Genomic DNA, 22,383 nt, shown 5'->3' with positions numbered 1-22,383 from the left:
AAAGTCTGAGATTGTGTCTGCTGCTGGCATGCTGGATCCTGGAAAACATGTATACAACACAAGAGGGGCTATGAATTGACCTATGAGTTGTGCAAGTTGATGAAATCTGTTTGCGGCAAGAGGTAAATGTGCATGGCAAAACCTGTCAGAGAAAAAGAAACACTTGAGCAAGTGATTTTATTACTACACACTTGTTTCTTATCTTTCAAAAGCATTTTGTTACACGAAGAGTTTCCCAGTAGGTATAATGCCAGGTTTTAATGCATTTTGAGATGGACTGTTTCAACAGTTTGAACATTTTGTCGCAATTTCTCGTTATTAACTTCATTATGTGGCCTGAATATATAGATAGATAGAGTTTTCTCTCTGGTTGTTGCTGGTGTGTGTGTGTTCAGGGAGATCTCCAAAATGTTTGTGTTATCAGTCAAAGAAAATGTTTACTCACCATGCTGACCGCAGGAGTACCTAAATAATTCCGCTGACAGCTTGAAGGCCTCAGTGTTTATCAGCTCCAAAGTAACAGGCCTGATTGACAGTGCAAGGAAAAGCAGCTGGCAGTTAGAAGTGCCACCAGGAAGGGTGAGAAGAGATGCAGGGAAGGTGAACTGTCTCCTGCAAATATCATGTCAGCATTTTTATGTGTCAAAGGGGAAAAAAAGTGAAAGCCTGCAAGAACAGAGTTGGAGAGTCATAAAGTATGCATTTTATATTTATTTTCATTTCCTGGAAGGAATGGTGTGTTCCAAGAATCAACTGTTTCATGTGCACTGAATTCTCAGTCTTTATGGCCACAGCTTCCAGAACGACACTGCAGGCTATATGTCAAGTGTAATGTCCTGTGGAGTAACTCACAGTAGGTCACAGTAGCATGCAATCGGCAATGAGACTTAAAAGACCAGGCATACCAAGTGAACTGCACAGCCAAACCAAATATTAATTCTTTCATGCTTTGCAACCTGTGCTTACAACAAACTATTTAATATATACCACCTTCCTCAGTATAGCCTTACCAAACTTAAAGGAAAATACTATCTATGTTATATTATAAGGAAATGGAAATAATATTTCCACCTGGCGTATTTCCCATAAATGTGGCCATTGTCATTGTCATGCTGACTTTGCACTCACCACCTGCATTGTAGAGACTTGGGGAACACAGCTTTCCAAATATACATGATTTTTTCATGAATCATCTCAAACTCTTGTCTGAGTGTTACCAAAAGTAAACACAAAGTAGCCCCCTAGAATGGCCATTATGACTAACTGAATAGGGATCTACATCCCATATGAGTTAGCAATAACTGCATAGGGATGTAACGGCAAGTACAAAGTTAGCATGACCAATAGAGTCACAATGGCAATCACATTTATGGGAAATACGCAGGTTGAAATAAACTAGACTTTACCTTTAATCATTAATTAACACAAAACTCATGCAAGTAAAGAAAAATGACCCACAATAAATTCAAAAGGCTATGGACATTATGGCCGGTACAACTTACATAAATATGTTAATCCAATGTATAATCAAAAAGTATAATTGTTATACACTGCAGCAGAATAGAGCTGACAGAGATGTAACACACAGATGTGTGTGCGGCTGTGGCTTAGAGGTAGACAGGGTCGTCCTCTAATCGAAAGATCGGCGGTTCGATCCTTTTCTACTGATGAGCAGATGGCACCTGCCATCAGTGTATGAATATGTGTGAATGAGGTGAATGACATGTAGTGTAAAGCGCTTTGATTGGTCGGAAGACTAGAAAGGCGCTATACAAGTACAGTCCATTTACCATGTATAAGCAATTAAAAGATGGCGCAGAGGACGGCTGTCTCGAGCTCCTCCTCCACCAACACCATCTGTAATCAGCCTGATCACCGGCGACTATGAGACTTTGGCCTACAGAGAGGAGGTTGGAGCCCTGACAGGACCAAGTGGTAGCCCTCGGGCGGACGGTCTGGGAGCTGGACGTGTGCCGAGGACCTTGGGCGGAGGGCCTGGGGGCTGGATGTGTGCCGAACGGGGAACCTTGGGCGGACGGCCCGGGGGCTGGACGTGTGCCGAGCTGACCTCCTGAGGTCTGTGACAAAGATGGACTCCCTCCGGAGGCCTGGCAGGATGGTGATGGCACAAGTGGATGGTTACCGGAAGCTGGCGACGTGGATGGAGGGTTGCATGAGGCTGGCGGCGGACACTGAACCTTTCTGGAGGCCGGCGGCAAACACTGAACCATTCTGGAGGCCGGAGCCAGCGACTGGGCCTCGGGACATGGAGCCGACGACTGAGCCTTGGGACAAGGAGCTGGCGACTGAGCCTCAGACCTGGGAGCCGGTGTCTGGAGCTCCAGACATGGAGCCGACGTCGGGACCCCAGGACCGGGCATCAGGACTTCAGGGCTGGAAACAAGGAGCTGCTGCGACTCGGCAGGGACCGGAGGAGGCCGCTGCGAGGCAGCAGAACTGGGAGCTGGCCTCGGAACTTCAGGGCTGGGAGTAAGGAGCCTCTGCGATCCAGCAAGGACTGGAGCCGGCGACGGGGCCGCTGGGCTTGGAGCCGGCTTTGGAACTCCAGGGCAGGGAGCAAGGAGCTGCTGCGATCCAGCAGGGACTGGAGGAGGCTGTTGCGATCCAGTAGGACCTAGGGCCGGCGACTGGACATCAGAACTTGGTGTCGGGGAATCGTGACATGGTGCCGGGACGACAGGACATGGCACCGGGACGACAGGACATGGCTCCGGCAACTGGACATCAGAACTTGTTGCCAGTGTTGAGAAATCCGGACATGGCGCCGGAACGGCAGGACATGGCGCCGGCTTCGAAGCAGCAGGGCCGGGAGCCAGCGACTGGATCTCATGACATGGAGAGCTTCGGAACTTCAGGGCTGGGGGTAAGGAACTGGTGCGATCCAGCAGGGACTGGAGGAGGCTGCTGTGACCCAGCAGGGACTCCCATGTTGTGCTGAGATCCCACCGGAAACAGAGATGATGGTGATCCAGCATCGGCCAAGGATTGGTGCTGCTGCGATCCAGCTGGGAAAGGAGTCTACTGCGATCCAGCAGGGAGTTCAGGGAACTGCTGCGATCCAGCCTGGAAAGGAGTCGACTGCGATCCAGCAGGAAGTCCAGGGAGCTGCTGAAGTCCGGCGGAGAGTCCAGGGAGCTGCTGAGGTCCAGTCAGGAAGAAAGGCGACTGCGATCCAGCAGGGAGCAGGGAGCAGTTGCCACCAGGCAGGGATTGCTGTCTGCTGCGATGACTGCTGCGATCCAGTAGGGCGTGATAGTGGCGACTGAGGCTACAGCGGACTGGCAGAGGCGGTAAGCGCTGGCTGCTGCGGCCCGGCGGCGGCAAGGACAGGGTGTGATCCTGTGCTGTGATCCAGCGGTGGCATGGAGCGGTGGCAGCGGGGCAGGTGAGGAGCTAGGCAGCGGGGCAGGCTGACGACTGGCGGGTCGGGAGTCAAGCTGGGAGCCGATACAAAAATCTTTGCCCACTCCAGAAGTGAGTCCCACAGCCAGGGTGTGCAGGAGACAGCAAAACGTGCCGTAGTTTTGGCTGCCAACCTGGCCTGCTCGCTGCTAGCTGTTCCCCACATTTCCAACAGGCTTGACAAGTCCAACACCAGTTCTTTTAACTCTTTCGATCGGTGTTCCGCTGGGTCCATGCTGGCCAGATCGTTCTGTTGTAAGAGCTATTTTTCAGGACCCAAAAGCAGGAACTCACGGAAACAGAACTGGGTATTTCAGACGGTTTTTATTGTGTAGATTATTGCAAGTGCAGACGAATGCAGGATCCGGCGTCACCCGTGGCTTCCCCGAGGATTCGACCGAGCCGGGTTGGAGGCGAGACTGGCGGCGCTCCGGACGAAGACAAGGTGAGCTGGCTCTGGACTGGCGAGCGGAACGGGAAGGCTGAGCCGACCAGGCGGAGGATCACTGAAGCCGGGCGTGTAGTGCGGGTGCGGGCAGTGTCCGGAGGCAAAGATCGGCCGGATGGCAAGAGTGGCATGGTAGTGGATGTCCAGATGATCTAAAAGGCAGACTGAGGCAGTGATCACCGGCAGAGCGAGAGTCTGTAACAAAGACAAGTTATTACCACGGTGAGAAACAAAATAGAACTTCACTTATCTTAAGCACTGCGCGAGCCGTTACGTTATATTCGTATGTATGTACGGAGGATGATCTGGCGTCGGTAGTATGGAGGTGCCTGGTATATCAATCGTGTCGATCAGCGACGATTGAAGACAGGTGTGCCGGTAATCAGTCACAGGCGGGAGAACAGGAAGCCAGCCCAGAACACAGACACACCCACACACCAGGACAGACAGAGGACAGCCAGAAAACACGAGGAGAGACAGGTACACCAAAGCATACAAGGACCGGGGGGGCTCCGTGGCCCACCATGACATTGCGATATCTTGTAATGAGTCATTTACAATGCTGTGGAGGAATTTTGGACCACTCATCTTTGCAGAATTTATGTAATTCAGCCACATTGGAGGGTTTTTGAGCATTAACTGCCTTTTTAAGGTCATGCCACAGCATCTCAATAGGATTCAGGTCAGGCCACTCCAAAGTCTCCATTTTGTTCTTTTTCAGCCATTCAGAGGTGGACTAGCTCGTGTGTTTTGGATCATTGTCCTGCTGCAGAACCCAAGTTCTCTTCAGCTTGAGGTCACGAACAGATGGCCGGACATTCTCCTTCAGGAGTTTTTGGTAGACAGCAGAATTCATGGTTCCATTTATCACAGCAAGTCTTGCAGGTCCTGAAGCAGCAAAACAGCCCCAGACCATCACACTACCACTACCATATTTTACTGTTGGTATGATGTTCTTTTTCTGAAAGGTGGTGTTAGTTTTACGCCAGATGTAATGGGACATACACCTTCCAAAAAGTTCAACTTTTGTCTTGTCAGTCCACAGAGTATTTTCCCAAAAGTCTTGGGGATCATCAAGATGTTTTCTGGCAAAAATGAGACGAGCCTTAATGGTCTTTTTGCTCAGCAGTGGTTTTCGTCTTGGAGCTCTGCCATGCAGGCCATTTTTGCCCAGTCTCTTTCTTATGGTGGAGTCATGAACACTGACCTTAACTGTGGCAAGTGAGGCCTTCAGTTCTTTGGATGTTGTTGTGGGGTCTCTGAATAGCTGAAGAACAAAAATGAAGACTTTGGAGTGGCCTAGTGGAGATAAGTTGAGCAAACTGTTTGCGATTGTTTATTCAACATCTGTTGCATAATAGCCGAACCTTATATGGATTAAGATGTGAATTTGATACAGCATTCTAGTGAGGCTGACTGACGAAGAAGAAGAACAAAATGAAGACTTTGGAGTGGCCTAGTCAAAGTCCTGACCTGAAACCTATTTATTTGTAACCATGTATAATTTTCCTTCCACTTCACAAATATGCGCCACTTTGTGTTGTTCTATCACATGAAATCCCAATAAAATGCATTTACGTTTGTGGTTGTAACATGAAAAAATGTGGAACAGTTTAAGGGGTATGAATACTTTTGCAAGCCACTGTAATTGGGTGCCCCCCTTTTAAACATTGTAAATCACAACAACAGTCAGCATCATGTCTGTTGTTAGGTACATTAAAGCATTGCTGACCTTTTTATTGACCTGGTGACCACAAAACTACTTGATTAGGTTTAGGAAAAGATCATGGTTTGGGTTAAAATAAGTAAGTTACGTTAGTAAGTCATGTGACATAAATTAAGTACGCTACTTAAGTTATGTACATAAAGTACGTAACGTAAAATAAGTCAAAGTTGACTTTTGGTTTCATATGGGACACGAATCTCCTGGGTGAAAGTCCGGTGTTTTTCCCCCTCCATTCAACTCCCTATGCGGACTTTGTCGCTCTTTATACTACCTCACCTTTTTTCCTCCTTTTCTCCCATCATAATTACTGAGGCCACTAGAGGTTGTCCCCTAACAATACACTTAACAGCCTCCTGGCTCACGATTACGTGGGTTATATACGAATTACAGTGCGTTATTTTTCAAAGGTATATGTACGAACAGTGAATAAGAACAGCCTGCCCAGGAACACATACCTACACACCAACATCTACCCACAAAGCTTGTGGCAGAACTAGACAGGCCACACTGCACACTAGTCAGTTGTGTATTGTAGATAGTGTACCTTTCTGCCTGCTACAGGGAATATGCTGACACCCACATGTCAATCAAAGGTCTTACCTTACAGCTGCTTTCTGCTTTATCTGAAGTGTGTGGACAAGAAAATGTTTAACTAGCACAGTGATCTATCAGCAGGGCAATTAGTCTGTTTGGCTACTTATTGTTTAGTTTAACCATAGCTCACCATTAAATGATTCAGGAGAAATGCAGCAGTGAAATGCAATTGCATGCCTCAAATGTGACTGTTCCCTACATGAATTAGAAATTCACTGTAGATATCAAAGAGCAAAGCTACTGTTCAATTCAATTTTATTCATATAGCGCCAGTTCATAACAGAAGTTATCTCATTGCACTTTTCCTATAGAGCAGGTCTAGACCGTACTCTATAATATTAACTATAACATGTCAACTGTTAGTTGCTCTTAATTCAGTTTTACATCAGAAATTGACCAACTGACCTTTAACCTTTAGCTCTTGCCTCATCATCACCTATATATCTATATATGAATATATAGATATATATTATATATATATTTTATATATATATATATATATATATATATATATATACAGTATATATATGTTACATATTCAAAACTTAGAAACAATAACAAGACAAACAATGGGATCCATCAAAATTAGACTTAGATTTAGATTAGATTTTTTACATATGTTGTCAGACTTTTTATTGCAGTGATATGGTGTTGCATGTGTTGAAATTGTATGCATGCCTACACCAGTGTCTAACAGGAGACAGTGTTTTTTTTGTTTGTCCCACAGCAGTCAGGGCCAAATCCAGGCCAGGTATAGGCCAGGTATATATTCACATAGACAACAGGGATCCCACATATGTTTTGTTGTGACTTTTACTGAGTGGAGCTTGTGTATGGAAGGTAACCATACCTTCAGCTCATTGCCATGCAGTGTCTAGCAGCTGAACTAACTTATTGACTGTGTTTTGAACTGCCTTTGTGATTTGTAGTTTCACTACACAAATGATTGCGTATCGGTATGGCAGCTGTATTCTTACCCAAGTAACCCAACCAAAAAGAAGGAACAGAAATGATTTGTTTTGTTTTGGAATATCAGTGTGGATGGTGAGCTTTTAGAAGTGTCTTATTTGGTCATATATTGTGGATGGTGAGCTTTTAGAAGTGTCTTATTTGGTCATATATTGTATGTGAAATGAAGCACTGCTGCAACATGATACATTTATTTGGCTGTAACCCAGTGGTCCTGAGTTTGACAAAAATAATAGCAGCATTCACTTTGTGTATTTTGTTGCAGGTCAAGATGCATTTCTAAACATTTTCTGTTTTGAAAATGAAAGATTTTGGATTGTGCAGAGGTAACCGCTACCCAGTGTGTTCTAGTTGCTGTGAGCCCACAGTTGGATCAATGTATGTAAATTATTATCAGAGGGATGCAAACACTTGTTTGGCCTTGTCTGCAGCTCAGGTGAGTGCCATGCTACTTTAGGCTACTTTAGGCATTATAAGGGAAAATGTGGCAAAAAAAAAAATCAGTCTTTGGTCCACTTATGTGTCATTTTCCTCCTTCACCTCAGAGTGGGTGCAGTTTAGTGTGGAAACAAAAGTGGGATGCAGAAGTTGAATTGTTCATCCATCCCTCCATTATCCATACCCACATATTCTGTGCACAACTGATCTTTATTATCCCAAAGAGAAACTGATTTCCAGTGTGGGCTCAGAAAATGAACATATGCAATAAAAACAAATCGAAGGCATAGTCCACACATAACAAACACATAATGGTGACAGTATACATGATAACACATAACATCACAAGCTCCTCCCTAAATTCACCTTTTAAATTCAAGGGAGTAGCATATATTTTTCTGTGCTCTAACTGAACAAAAGGGATTGAATGAGTGATGTAATTCTATTGGCTGAGCTACAAGAAAAAAAACATGATGCTACAGAATGTGTCTGATGTAGGAGTTGCTTATTACAGTATGTCATTTTATCTTGCGATGTCTCTCAGCCATTTGAAGGTGGGATAGGAAAACGTCCCTATAGGTTGTTTGTGCAAGCAGCTTATTACAACCCATGTTTACGTTTATTGTAGGATGTGACCTAGTGGTTGTGGTAATTATGATGGGAGCAAACCAGAAAGTCAGGTGAAGTAGTATAAAGAGCTAGAAAGTCCACTTATGGAGGTGGTGGGGTGGATGGATGGCACAAACAATTTGGCACCAATTTAGGAAACGCTCCTGTGGGTCATATTAGGAGGGTAAGAACAAACGACCCATGTGGTCGTATGGGTTGGAGGACTTGTATGCCCAATTATATGTTACAAGTCTGTGAAGGAAGAAGAGCTTTGGCGTGCTGCTGTTAGCTGGCTATGTGAATGACCTGGTGACATCACAAGTCACAGGTCAGACTGTGTAATGGTAGGTGGAAGCTGGATCCATGGGGGGAGTTTACAGGTGTGAAGTCTGGAGGATTGTGGGAAACTGAGTTCTATGGCTTTCCTTTGTTTACAGAACAAAAGAGCATGTGGTCTCATAATAAAACGTTCAGTTCCCACAAAAGTCTCAAGTCCCACAAATGAACAAATTCAAATGGTGGATCAATTTATAGTGCTATATCTTATTGAAATTACTGGCAAGGAAATACCACAGTAATGGCTTATTGGTAGAAAGGCATTAAGAGTCAAAGGCATCAAAGTTACTTAGAATGGTGACAATATTGATCAACTAACATATTATATTATGGTACTAGTCCCATACCATATTTCTTCTGGAGATTAGCCGCTCTTGTACAAAGATCTCGTATGGAGATGGATGGAATATTGTTAAAAAATCCAAACGTCTGCTGAATATCTTTGTAGGAGTGATATCTCCAATTCAGTTCCCCGACGAGTCGATCTATGACGGCGATAAAAACTGTTGCTTTGAACTTGTCTGGGCCTGATTGCCGACAGTCAGGTTCAGTGGATTCATCTACTTGTTTTTTCCTTTTTATGTACCTCTTTGTGTCCACTTTGTAGTGTTGAGACCAAGCAGCAACCTCCAGGGCTGAAAAATTAAGCCAACCCGGAAGCTGCAGTTCATCGAATGGCCACTTGAGGCTGGCTCCAAAATGGAAGTCTTCATGTTAAAATTTTACAGCAGCTTTACAGCAGAAATAAACATGTTTACAGCCTGGTACAAAAAACAATTTTGGTCTCTAGAGTTAATTTCCCTCTTAATGACAACTGTGAGAATTCTTTTAGAACTCACCCGTTTAAATTATATTAAGGCTTAAAATTCTGCATAATTAAGGATGTGGCTGCTTTGAGTGACAGGTAGGGGCTGCCAATGCCGTCACTGCTAACGGTCTGCTGTCTGCTAGCCGCTTGTCACCTCAGCTCAGCGAGTCACCGAACTTGACCTCTCAGCCGTGTTTGTGCTTTTTGGATATTTTTTCATGAAAATATCTGAAGAATAATATGGCTTTCTGTGCGGTTAATTGTACCAACAGAACATACAAGAAGTCTGTGCTCCAGTTTTTTCGGTGAGTGAAATTCTAGTGTTTTATTTATATATTAGCAATAATTACCAGGTACACACCATACGTGGCATGTTAGCTAATTAGCCAGCTATTGAATTAGCCTTGGGTTAGCCTTCGAGCAAGACACGCAGCTGTGCTAATGATGCTAACTTAAAGGGAGAGTGTGTTAGCCACAGTTATTAAACCAGCATGCACCAAAGTCAAAACGTAATAGAATAGAATAGTTAGGGTGATATTACTTTTGAACAAATGGTGTCTATGTGAGGTTGGAAAATAAAGGTCCACCTCTTTAGTTAACTAACGTTGAGCAATTTTAAGGTTAAACTTACAATACAGGAAATGTAGTGTTAACGTAACGTTAATGCTGGACTTGGGAGTGAGTTGAGTGGATAAGCTTTTCTTGGGAGAGGCACGTGTTGCGGCCAAGCCTAGCAGTGCACTCGGTGCTTGGGGCGGGTGCCGTTAGCATGCCGGTTAGGGGCTGCCAGCAGTGAAGACAGGTAGCTGGGCTGTAGGGCGAGGTTCCTGATTTAGGTAAGGTTAAATTAGTAGTATTAGGACGTGTGAGGGCCCCCTGTTTAGTCTACTTGTGTGTGCTTTGTCAGTAACTGTGTCTGCCCATGTTGTCTTTTGAGGTGCCAGAGAGCTGACTGCAGTATCCAACCAGATTTGCAGCACCTGGGCCCAGTGCTCTACAAGATATAGAAGTCCCAGCGTCCAGCGTGGCGTGCTCTCTTCCCTGTCAGCACCTGCACCCTATTGCTTTGCTTAGCATTTTGTTTTACTTTTACTCCAGAACACCTTATCCTGCACTATCCACACACATCCACATGAACACTACTGCTTTCATGGACTATACAGCTCATATCCAAAGTTAGTTTATTTTCTTTATTACAATAAATAACTTGTATGTATTAGCATTCTGTGTTTTCCCGTTTTTGTTGTGGCCTATGGACCGGGTTATGACAGACGCTTGAGGAAAGTTACAACGCCTAGGCTAATATGATGTGTACTCTAAGGTAAAGAAGTTGAAGGCATCACTTGTTTCACAAGACAAATTAGGATACTGGGTTATTATCCCTAAGTTCTATCATTATAATTACTGTTACACATCTTTTCATTTATTTCAAGTGTACTTAAGTCATAGAAAACAACTTTTAAATTCACAACCTTTAATATTGATGTTTTCATGAATGCAAGATAAGATTTTAATTTGTTAAACTGTTGCTTGTGTAGTGGTACATTTTTGTTATATAAAATGGATCAGACATACTGTAATGTAAAAGCATATTCTTAAAAGCTTTCTGTTACGGACAGAACAACCGGAGACAATGGTAAGGAGACTGAGAGAGTTTATTACAACACAGAGGTAATATGGGATGGTATTGATACTGTCCTTTATCTCACTGCTGGTGGAAGAGTGTGGGCACTGGGGCGACACACTCAGGAGACTGGAAACACACAGGAGCCTGGAGACACACAGGAGCCGGAGGTTAGAGCGACACACTCAGGAGACTGGAGACAGACGGGAGCCGGGAGCTGGAGCGACACACTCAGGAGACTGGAGACAAACGGGAGCCGGGAGCTGGAGCGACACACTCAGGAGACTGGAGACAGACGGGAGCCGGGGTTCGGGGTTCCAAGTGGTAGTTTTCTCAACGTAGCGTAGTGGGTGAGTCCGTGTAGCATTCGTAGGAAGACTGCGATGCTCTGTCCTTCGTATGAACGAGACCGGACACTGACTGAGGTGAGGAGCTGGGTAATATAGGTGAGTGGAGTGGCTGATTACGTGCAGGTGTGCGATGGGTGACAGGTGCTGGGAATTAATACTCAAGTGAGGGAGTACAGAGTGAAGGGGAGTGACTGGAGAGAACAAGACAGACTGTGACAGTACCCCCCCCTCCACGGCCAGCTCCCGAGGGCCGAAAGACCCCCTTCCCCGACACCGCAGCCTGTCCCTAAGGGCCAAGCCGATCCCGGGAGCTTATCGGAATCCGGTGTGTCGGGCGGTCGACCAGGAGCTTGGGCCGGGCTGGAGACCGGAGCGACCTCTGGCGGTCGACCAGGAGCGTGGGCCGGGCGGGAGACCGGAGCGACCTCTGGCGGTCGACCAGGAGCTTGGAGACGGCGGGAGACCGGAGCAACCTCTGGCGGTCGACCAGGAGCTTGGAGACGGCGGGAGACCGGAGCGACCTCTGGCGGTCGACCAGGAGCTTGGAGACGGCGGGAGACCGGAGCGACCTCTGGCGGTCGACCAGGAGCTTGGAGACTGCTGGAGATCGGGGAGAAGACTGGAGAGGAGATCTCCGGGCTGGAAGCCGGAGCCGAGACCTCTGGGCTGGTAACCGGAGCGGACTCTGGCCGGCTGCTGTCCTCCGGGCTGGTAACCGGAGCGGACTCTGGCCGGCTGCTGTCCTCCGGGCTGGGAGCCGGAGTGGACTCTGGCCGGCTGCTGTCCTCCGGGCTGGTAACCGGAGCGGAGACTGGAGAGGAGACCTCCGGGCTGGGAGCCGGAGCGGACTCTGGCCGGCTGCTGTCCTCCGGGCTGGGAGCCGGAGCCGAGACCTCCAGGCTGGTAACCGGAGCGGACTCTGGCCGGCTGCTGTCCTCCGGGCTGGGAGCCGGAGCAGACTCTGGCCGGCTGCTGTCCTCCGGGCTGGGAGCCGGAGCGGACTCTGGCCGGCTGCGCCTCAGGGCTGGAGGCAGGCGGCGGCGGCTGACAGACAGGTTGGGGATTCGTGGATGACCATAGGTTCGGCGGGCCAAACTCCTGGCAGAATCTCGCCAAGAAGAGGTCCAGAGAATGGAGAACTGCCTCTTCCTTAACCGCCAGGGATCCAGCCCAGTGCAGTGCCGGACCGGCCAGCCGAAGCACCACGAAGGCTACCTGTGTCCGCTCAGATGGGAACTGATCAGGGTGTAACAGGAACGTGAGGCAGCACTTCGTGAGGAACTCTTCGCAATTTTCTACTATACCGGAGAAAATCCCCGGCTGTAGAAGCTCGTCCACAGCAATAAAGGGACTAGGGAGGCTGAGGATATAACGTTTGGCCAACCCACTCAGGTGAAGTAGGGGATTCTTGGCCGTCATCCTTGTTGGGGTCCGGACAGGACAGACTGTGACACTTTCATTTATCAGATAATAGTTGAAATGAAAATATTAAGACGGTATTTATAGGTTAACATTTTGCATAGAGCTTAGCAGAAAGTAAAAAATGAAAAGATAATGTTATGTGCTGTTTTTGTTTGGACATTTCTTTAAGACAAATGTGGACATGAGAAACTATACTCTATACTGAAAACAATTATCTGCACACATAGTTTTGAAGCCCCCTAGGAGGTGTGAGTCATTTGCGATCTCTGAGAAGGTCTTGTGGGTATTGCACAGGTATTGTAAAGCCAATACTGTATAGTGAGGAAAATAAAAATAAAAAACATGGCTGATTGAATGCACCTATTTGCCACAGATGCATTCGATCACTCACTATATAAGCCTCACAATACCTGTGTATTTGCCTGAGGAAGACCTTCTCAGAGTTTGCAACGTCGCAAATAAATGATACCTCCTAGGGAGATTCATAACTACTCAGTGTGCAGGTAAGTCAGATTAAAATGTGAAGTCTAACATTTTTCAGTCAGTCAAAAAGGAGTGCAAATATAAATACAATGTATTCAAATGTGAACCATGTTTTTTTAAATAAAAAGACAGCACAAAAAGGTGGACAAAATTTAAAACTATAAATGTAAAATTATACTCATTTATTAAAATAAAATCAGCAGACTAGGCCTGTGCAAGGGGTAACAGCTATGCCAAGAGAGCTGCATAGTACATGTGGTAGTAGGGGGAGAAAGGGATGAAGGGTGGGATTGTAGGAATGAGGAAGAGCAGAGGTGGTATGTCTGGTGGTATGGTGTTATGGCTACAGATGTTATTTTTTAACAACCATAAAGAACATAAAAAATAAACTCAACATTAGCCTTGACTGTCAGGGCTATGTTTAGATGTAACAAAATGGGCCCTAAAGGCCAAATTCAAAAGCAGTGACACTGCCAACTGTAAGCAGTTCACTGCGTTTGGAGGTGGTCTTTAAGGCAATTAGCTACTGTACTTAAAAACATATAATTTCCTCTAGATGTGAAATGAACTCCGTCTTTCAAAAATAGCTCAGGACTGTCATATCTAATGTGAGGGTGCTCAATCATAACACCATTTAAGCTATGAACAAATGTAGCTGTTGACACTACACAGTTGACAAATTTCCTGGCCTTGTCGAGCTTCACCGGATTGGCACAAGCCTTCCACCAGCACCTTTTGGATCACAGACAAACATGATGGTGCTGGAGGTGATGCTGGTGCAGGTCCTGCTTCATCATGTTGACAAGCTTGATTCTGCCGCAGTCCACCGCAGCCAAACCAACAGACATGGCTGTTCAGCATGCTGAGGTGCTTCCCAAGGTCTCTGCAGCTCTCTCACCAATGATCCACACTGTGATTATGGGAGGAAAATAAATTAGTGTAATAAATGCTTTCGATAATGAAAAATATAAAGTTAACTATAAAGGGTGGCTCAGTTTTTCAAGTTTACAATACTATTATGTCAGATCTGTCGTAGAAAATGGAACAAGGGAGCAACACTTCAAAATATAGATGACATGAATAAATATATAGATGTCTTTAAATACATTTTTTTATTTGTTGTTGTCCTTTATAGACAGACAATGTAAAATCAGCTGTCTAAAGCAGGGGTGGGCAATACATTTTTACAAGGTGCCTCATGAGAAACCTGAATTGTGTCAGAGGGCCAAACCAACGATAACTTGAACTTAATTCTGCTCAACTTTCTTCAAGTGTAAAATGCACTAAATTATATATTTTGAATAGCTGGTACTGATAATCTCAAGAATAAAGCTATTCTGTAAATATTTATATTAGGCAATGTGAAATTGTGGTGTATAGGTCAAATAAGAAAACAAAAAACAATTATTGAATCAGTTCAATATTTTTAACTTGTTAATCTCCACAAACAATAAAAAACAGTCTTTATCTGAAAGCTCTGGGATGTCGTGTCCTTTCTTAACACAGAAATCCTGAATCTGGTCTCTCAGGTCCCAGACACTTTTCAGTACTTTGCAGGCTGAGCCACCTGACAGTGCAGTGATAGCTTATGTCACCATGTTCAATCTCATTTTCCTCCAAAAATGCAACAAATTGTCTGTGATTTAATGCTCTCACTCGGATGAAGTTAACTGTTTTAGTTACAACATCAACAACATGTTTCATTTTTAACACTGTCTTACATAACACTTCCTGATGTATAGTACAATGCAAAAATGTCAATTTCTGCACAGGGTTCATTTCTGTCACTTTATCCTGCATTCTCTTTAAAAGTCAAAACATTTTTCCCCATCAGATTTGGACAACCGTCTGTTGTCACACATGCCAGCTTGTCCCATTTCAGTCCTAACATGTCCAAACATGCATTTACCTCTGTGAACAAGGCATTACCAGTGACTGTCCCTTTCATTGACTGCAGGGCTGCCAACTCCTCCGTGATTTGAAAGTCTGCAGTTATCCCACGTAAGAAGATGACAGGCTGGGCGGTGTCACGTACATCACAGCTCTCATCCAAAGCCAGAGAAAAACAGTCAAAGTTCTCTGTTCTTCAGATGAAGCTTCAAGTTTCCAGCGGCGTCCTCAACCCGCCTCGTTACAGTGCGCCGGGAGAGTGACACGTTCTCAAATGCGCCCTTTTTCTCCGGGCACATCAGCGCAACAGAGTCCAATAAGCACTCCTTAATAAACTCTCCGTCAGAAAACGCCTTACTTTTTCTGGCGATTTTGTGACAAATGTTATAACGGCTGCATCTCTGGGGGTGTGAAGTTTCGTAAAAAGTCCTTGTTGGGTTTGCAGTTTTGCTAGCAATGCATCAGACAGATTTCTGTATTTATCCTCATGCTTGGTTGTGTAGTGGCGATTCAAATTATAATCCTTTAACAGCGACCTGTGTACCACAGATTAAGCACACGGCTTTACCTTTAATTTCTGTAAAGAAATACTTGGCAGTCCAGTCGTTATCAACTTTTCTTTTCTTAGCATGAGCCGACATCTTGAGGGTAACCTGGCTAGCGTCACTTGTTGCTGTTCACCTTCACTCACAGCTTACGCATGCTCCGAGATATTGAAATAAGTCCACACCACAGACATGTTGGCTCTTATCCGTCTTACCGTGTGCTGGCTGGGCTTTTTAATTGCGTCATTACAATTGTGTTTTGGCTGTGTTGTTTTGGTGATTTAGATATTTTGGCCGAAAATTTTCGGTGCATCCCTATAATTTATGATTGGCCTCACACGGGCCGGACAGGGATGTACAAAGGGCCGGGGTGTGTAGCAGTCATGGTGGAGGCATCACAGGTGGCCATGACCTCAACAAGGACAGAAATAAACATCTTGTAACAAATATAAAAGTGGCTTTCTTTCTCAACAGTCATATCTCGCATAGCGCTGTCGGTAGCAATACACAAATCAAAATCAAAATCGCGGTGTGGGGAATTACAAACTATCTGTAAGCTGTTATGCACTGACACAGGCGCACTGAGAATCAAACTGCAGATTTTCTAATTTCTTGTTTGGTATAATTCCTTAATAGGCTAAAAAAAAGCTGCAATAATAATAATGACTATGCAATCACATGTAGGTAACTTAACGTTAGCTTATTAACTTGAACTTATTTAAAGTAGCATTATAATCAAGTGACATCCAAATAAATGACTCGCAGCTAAAGTTATGTGAAAATCTAAATTCAGGTTGATTTGCTTCAAATTGTTCGTTAGACATGTAATAAGTAAATATTAAGCTAATTCAAGGTAACACTGGCCAAATTTCTGCAAGTCTCAACAAAATCTAGTGTTACAAATTACCATAATTATATATTTTAAAAAGTACAAAAAAATAGTATAATCTCAATAACTGATAAATCATTGGTTTAATGAATAGTTTCAGGTTAACTTACCTGAAGAGTAAGCTGGGACAGTGACTAGGTACCATCCATAGACTGCCAACAACATACCACAGGGTTAGCCGGCTAGCAACGTAGAGTAGCATATAGCCTAGCTTCTTAGCCTTACCTAGCTTGGTAACCTCAGCGCCACCCACGCTCCAGATGTTTGCCCATTTTTGGTTATCCAGGAGTTGGGCCGAGTGAAGTGCTGCCAAGATGGCAGCATAACTTGAGCCTAAAATGGCTCTTCAAAAACCTATGGGTGACGTCACAGACACTACCTCCATGTTTTATACAGTCTTTGGTTGAGACACAGTTGGATGTTTTTTGCATCACTCTCAGAGTTGGCCACATAATCCCTCAATGAGCTGACAGGCACATTGCTGAGTTTTCATAAAGTACATTAAATTTGTTTTATACTTTGAGGAGCACAAATAGAATTCCATTCACCTCTTCTGCATTGAGGCAAAATCCCAAAAGCATAGCACAGAAAATATATATATTTTTGTTTGACTTGGGTCAAAGTGGGAAATGCCAGATCTTGGTGAGATTTTAATTCAGACTCATCATTTTGACACTCGTGTTTATATGCACTAAGATTACGACAATCATCTACAAACATAGAGAGAGTCCATCTTGCAGAACTCAGAACGAGGATATAAATGTATGTGCCCTTCACTGGATTGCCTGTGAATTTCAGAATAGATTTTAAGATTGTAACACTGGTTTGAAGCAGAATAATGCTTATTAACTCTCTGACTTGTTAACTCTCAATGAGCCAGCAATCATGACCCTTCTAGCTGTTCGCACTACAGCCCGATCCATAATAATTCATTTTTGAGGCTGACAAACAGTATTGATAAGGATTCCTTATCTTAGTTTTTTAAAGAATTGTGACCAACTCAGCGCTTAGCTGTAGAACTCCCTGCCCAAAGATCCCTGCCCAGTTTATTTGAATCCTGTGCAAAGTTGCAATGTGCATAATCTGTAAAGTACAAAAGTTTGACTGCAAATTACCTACCATATTTTGCCACATTTTACTCTTGTGTGAAGTGGCATCTCAGTATTTTGGGTATTTTTATTTGCAAAGACTCTGCTGAATGTTAATTCAGTAGAGGCAACAAACCAATACCCATCTCCCCTTTCTGTGCCCCTGCAAACCCTTTTTGGTGTTAAATGCAGGCTACTGTGAGACTAATGTCCTCTGCATTAAATGTACGGAAATGACCAAGTGAATGGGCAAGGAAGCACAAGTGCGTTAGGGGAGTTGATACAGTGTGAAGGAGAGGTCTAGTCACACAAGACTTTGCTGCTCTTGGCTTCGGGTCAGACACCGAAGGCAGGTGCCAAGCAATGCAATCAGAGCTCAGAGAAGAAGAAAAGTAGGAAAGTCTGGCAGAGGTGATGAGCAGCATGATTAGGAGTTTGTCTAGCAGCTGGTGAGGTGGCCTGGAAAGTCCTCAGAAAATAACAGCAAATGAAAACTTCCACCCTGTGAATGTGTGCATGTGTAAGGCAGGGGTAATTGTGCTATTGTAGTCAGTGTCAGAGATTAAAAAGCTTTTTATTGCCTTGGCATGCCTCACAAAGAAATTATGGAATCTAGCCTCCAGGGTTTCTGGGCAACAGATCATCCGGCAGAGTCTCCAGAGTGAGTTAGGGGCTGAATCAGGGCTGTGGTGCACAAACAAGACTAACAAGAGTCTGAATTGTTAGTACTATAAATTCTAGAGCATGAAAGCTCATTCTTGAGCTTTTGAAATATAAGTTTGACAATTATCTTAACTCAAGGTCTACTTACATGCTTTCAACTGAATTTCACAATTTTCATCAACAAATTAAGTTTGCTCAGTTGTCATGGAGATGGTTCAGCTGTCTAAAGTTTCATATTTATGTCATGTGATTATGTGGCTGAGGTGCGTGGTGTGCTTTTATCCCGGTTGTTATTAGGTGCTGATGGGGAGCAGGTGTGTGCGATTAGTATTCTGGTGATGGAATGCACTGAGACTGGCTGACGGTGGAACCTGGCGTGTCTTTGACAGTACCCCCCCTCCACGGCCAGCTCTCGAGGGCCAAGGACCCCAACACTGTGGTGGTTGTCCTCTTCCACGGGGAGCAGGTCGATCCAGTTGATCTGCTTAGTAAAGGTGAAGGGACCAATGAATCTGGGACTGAGAGTCACTGGAGGCCAGGAGCGAAGATGGGAGACCTTCTGGAGATCGGCAGCGAAGGCGGAACCCTTCTGGAGATCGGCAGCGAAGGCGGAACCCCTCTGGAGGCCGGCGACGAGGGCAGAACCCCTCTGGAGGCTGGAGAACCAGATCAGGACCCGGCAACGGGACAGGAGGACAGGGAGCTGATGATGGGACAGCAGCGTGCTCTGGTCCAGCAGATGGTTCAGCAAGGGATTAGTGCTGTTGCGATCCTGCAGTGGCAAGGGATTGGTGCTGCTGCGATCCAGCGGCGACAAGGGGTTGGTGCTGCTGTGACCCAGCCGGGAAAGAAGGCGACTGCGATCCAGTGGTGACAAGGGGTTGGTGCTGTTGCGATCCAGCCGGGAAAGGAGGCGACTGTGATCCAGCAGGGAGTCCACGAGGCGGCTGCGATCCTGCAGGGAGTCCAGGGACTGGGGGCTACTGTGATCCTGCCGGGCGCCCATGGACTGGGGGCTGCTGCGATCCAGCAGGGAGTCCTGGGACCGGGAGCTGCTGCAATTCAGCAGGGAGTGATGACTGCTGCAATCCAGCAGGGATTGATGATCGCCGCCGCAGCGCAGGAACTTGAGGCCGCCACAGAGCAGGTGAGCAGCTGGGCAGCGGAGCAGGCGAGCCGTTGGTTTGCAGGTTGATGACTGTCAGGCCAGGGTGCAGGCTGACAACTGGCAGGCCGGGGTGCAGGCTTACGACTGGCATGCTAGGGTGCAGTCTGATGACTGCGAGGACCACCGAGAGCCAGGCGGGTGCCCAGGTATGGGTTCGGAAATTGGGGCTGCTTCTCCAGGACCAGTGAACACTGCCAAAGGAAGACATTGCAGTCCTCCGCTGAGCCAGTAAAGGGCGCGGGTCTGGCTCTGGGACTGGCGTACACCGGTGGTGAAGGTGGTGATGGCTGGTGTGGGTGTAGTTGGATCGGTGGAGAGTAACCGACGGAGACCATCCACTCGCTCTTGAACAGGGTCCCTGGAGCTCATGCTGTAATCCTTTGGTAAGGTCCGGTCTTCTGTTATGGACAGAGAGGCAGGAGACACCGATATGGAAACAGATGGTTGTCTATTGGATTACAGCACGGTGTACACAGGAATGCAGGTAAGAGGTGAGGTTACGGATACGTAATAGGATGAATAATAGCTACTGATACTGTCCTTAGTCTTACTGTTCCGTAGACAGTGGATGGGTAGATGACGCATGGAGATGGGGAGAACACGTTGGAGTAGAGAAGTACACGCTGAAGTTGAACAGGAAGTCTTGCGAAGTCCACATGTAGAGTCCTTAGGTATCAACGAGACCGGACCACTGGCTAAGGTGCGTGGTGTGCTTTTATCCCGGTTGTGATTAGGTGCTGATGGGAAGCAGGTGTGTGTGATTAGTATTCTGGTGATGGAGTGCGCTGAGACTGGCTGACGATGGAACCTAGCGTGTCTGTGACAGTATGTACATTCTAGCTGCATTAGATCATAGATATAGCTGAGTGACACAATGTTACATTCTAAAGTCACTCCTTCTGGAACTGTGTAAACTTTCATTCGCCACTTTCTGCAATGAATCTCTCGCATATGAATGTTGGTGGGTGGTGGTAACAATGATGTCCCTCTGATTGTGCTGAATGACTATAAAGCTGCGAAATTGCTTTAGTTTGTCAATTGTCTCATGAAGTCTTTCTATCGGACTTCTACGTGTACATTGTTTATGCCTTATCAATTTAATGGCTACACAGGTTCATAGATTTGCCTGAATTAGCGTCTATATATTGATCTTTTGAGCTGTTACACTCACCTCCCCCTCATCGCTGCATCGTTCATCTACAGGAACAGTGTCCAATTTAGTAGCTTTTAGGCCTAGGGTAAATTTTTGGAGCTGTCGCCATCCCCTTCTGGTCTGGGATGCCCTTCTTCTGTACACTTCAACTGTTCTTTCTGGGTCGTCTGCTCTGCAGCAGTGGTTAAGATGGAACCAAACTCTCTTACCTTCGACCTTTAGGGCTGTTGGGGTCATTAAGGTGACTTTAAAGGGGCCTTCTGGGTTGCGCCCACTATCCTGGACTCTCTGCAATGGCAGCCTCCCTTTCCTCTGCACCTTACACCCGCAGGAATATAATTTTATGTATTTGAGTTAAATGCTGCACATAACTCATTAGTTCTCTTTCTAATTGCTCAAGTGGAGGTCCTTCATGTGGGCCTCTAAGATATGGCACTGGCATTGGTCTCTCCGTGCACATTTCATGAGGTGTTAGGTGTGTTTGTCTAGTAATCTGTGATCTTATAGACATTAGTATTGTCCACACACTTCTCATTCATGCAATGTCCTGTCAACTGTAGCTGCCAAAAATGGCGACCACCAGACCATTTGGAGATGCCCCCTTGCGCAATGATCGGAACAATGTGCATTCCTAATAACAAACTGTGTCAACTTCTCCACAATTTTTGTCACCATCCTGTGTGATCTTAATAGTCCCCCTTTTCACCCATACCAACATCTCATAAGAATCAACTCTGTCCTGCACTTGTATGAGAGAAGACAATGTTGTTAGAGGTTCACAGTCCTCTGTTACCAACAGAGGGCCCATACTATTGCCTACTGCTGCTCATTTTGCAGTCTCATTTGCTAAATTATTCCCTTTGGCTATTAAAGTGTCTGTTTTTTGATGTGCTGGATACTTGATGGCAAACGCTGCTGGGAGGTGTATAGCATCTAAGTGACTGCTTCTCCATGCGTAACTGGCATGCCGTCAGCCCTTAGGAAGCCTCTCTGCTTCCAAATATTTCCATAAACATGGCACACACCGTAAGCGAACGTAGAGTACATATATACATTAAGCGCTTTCCCTGTGTTAGTTATCATGCGGCTGTTAAAGCTTTGATTTCTGCAAGCTGTGCAGAACATGGTTGAGCGACTTTGGTTGTCTGAATTTCTGTATAGGTGTTATCTTTACTTAACTGCACAATGGCAGAACCTGCATGGTTGCCTGTAACATCTCTAAAGCAGGAGCCATCTACAAACAGCGTGAGATCTGCCGTGATAAAGTTTAAAGTTATTTGTTTCTTGAACACAATCATGTGGAGTTCCATCTACAGGCAGCACCATCTGGGTTGCCAGATTCAGTGTGCTACAACGTTGGATAGTGAGTTCAGGTATGAGGATAACCTCATAATCTGTCTTTCTAGCTTGGGTTCGAACAAATCGAGTGCTTGTGAGTTTGTAATTGTAGCTTGTAATTGATGGGACGTATACAAGGTTACTGGCTGTCCCATAGTCAGTGAAGAGGTTTTCTGAAAAGCAAAAACTGCTGCTGCCAATCCCTGATAGCAAGGTGGCAGACCTGCCTCAATGTTGTCTAATTTAGTAGGCCAATGGCTGTTTACCTGCTGGTGTGTCTTGTATCAGTACTGCACTGGCGTAGCCTGAACGTTCGGCAACATATAAGTGAAATGGCTTGGTGTAGTCTGGATTACCAAGTGCTGGAGCGGTTCGCAAGTCTCCCACTTAACTCTTCTGGGGACAATGGTGAAATGCAG

General features: G+C 45.5%; 3 protein-coding genes across 8 annotated transcripts in view; 1 reads left to right on the top strand and 2 right to left on the bottom strand.

The window, feature by feature from the left end:
* hmga2 (high mobility group AT-hook 2) overlaps positions 1 to 22,383 on the top strand; it is an 88,066-nt gene that overhangs the window by 25,695 nt on the left and 39,988 nt on the right. The window lies entirely within an intron of this gene.
* On the bottom strand, positions 211 to 4,492 carry LOC122871366 (skin secretory protein xP2-like). Its single transcript, XM_044186398.1, has 2 exons — positions 4,146 to 4,492; positions 211 to 4,066 (listed from the first exon to the last, which is right to left on the bottom strand). The coding sequence occupies exon 2, from the start codon at positions 2,994 to 2,996 to the stop codon at positions 1,689 to 1,691; it is 1,308 nt and encodes a 435-aa protein (XP_044042333.1). The 5' UTR covers positions 2,997 to 4,066; positions 4,146 to 4,492; the 3' UTR covers positions 211 to 1,688.
* On the bottom strand, positions 14,783 to 21,752 carry LOC122871368. Of its 2 annotated transcripts, XM_044186401.1 has the most exons (3): positions 18,454 to 21,752; positions 16,665 to 18,345; positions 14,783 to 16,077 (listed from the first exon to the last, which is right to left on the bottom strand). In XM_044186401.1, exon 1 carries the CDS (start codon positions 19,309 to 19,311, stop codon positions 18,556 to 18,558), a length of 756 nt encoding a protein of 251 aa, XP_044042336.1. In that variant the 5' UTR covers positions 19,312 to 21,752; the 3' UTR covers positions 14,783 to 16,077; positions 16,665 to 18,345; positions 18,454 to 18,555. The 2 variants fall into 2 exon arrangements, with proteins under 2 accessions (XP_044042336.1, XP_044042335.1); XM_044186400.1 differs by having other exon boundaries at positions 16,665 to 21,752.

The sequence above is a fragment of the Siniperca chuatsi genome, linkage group LG23 (assembly GCF_020085105.1).
Source record: "Siniperca chuatsi isolate FFG_IHB_CAS linkage group LG23, ASM2008510v1, whole genome shotgun sequence".
NCBI lineage: Eukaryota > Metazoa > Chordata > Actinopteri > Centrarchiformes > Sinipercidae > Siniperca > Siniperca chuatsi.
This window is presented reverse-complemented; position numbering and strand designations above follow the sequence as displayed.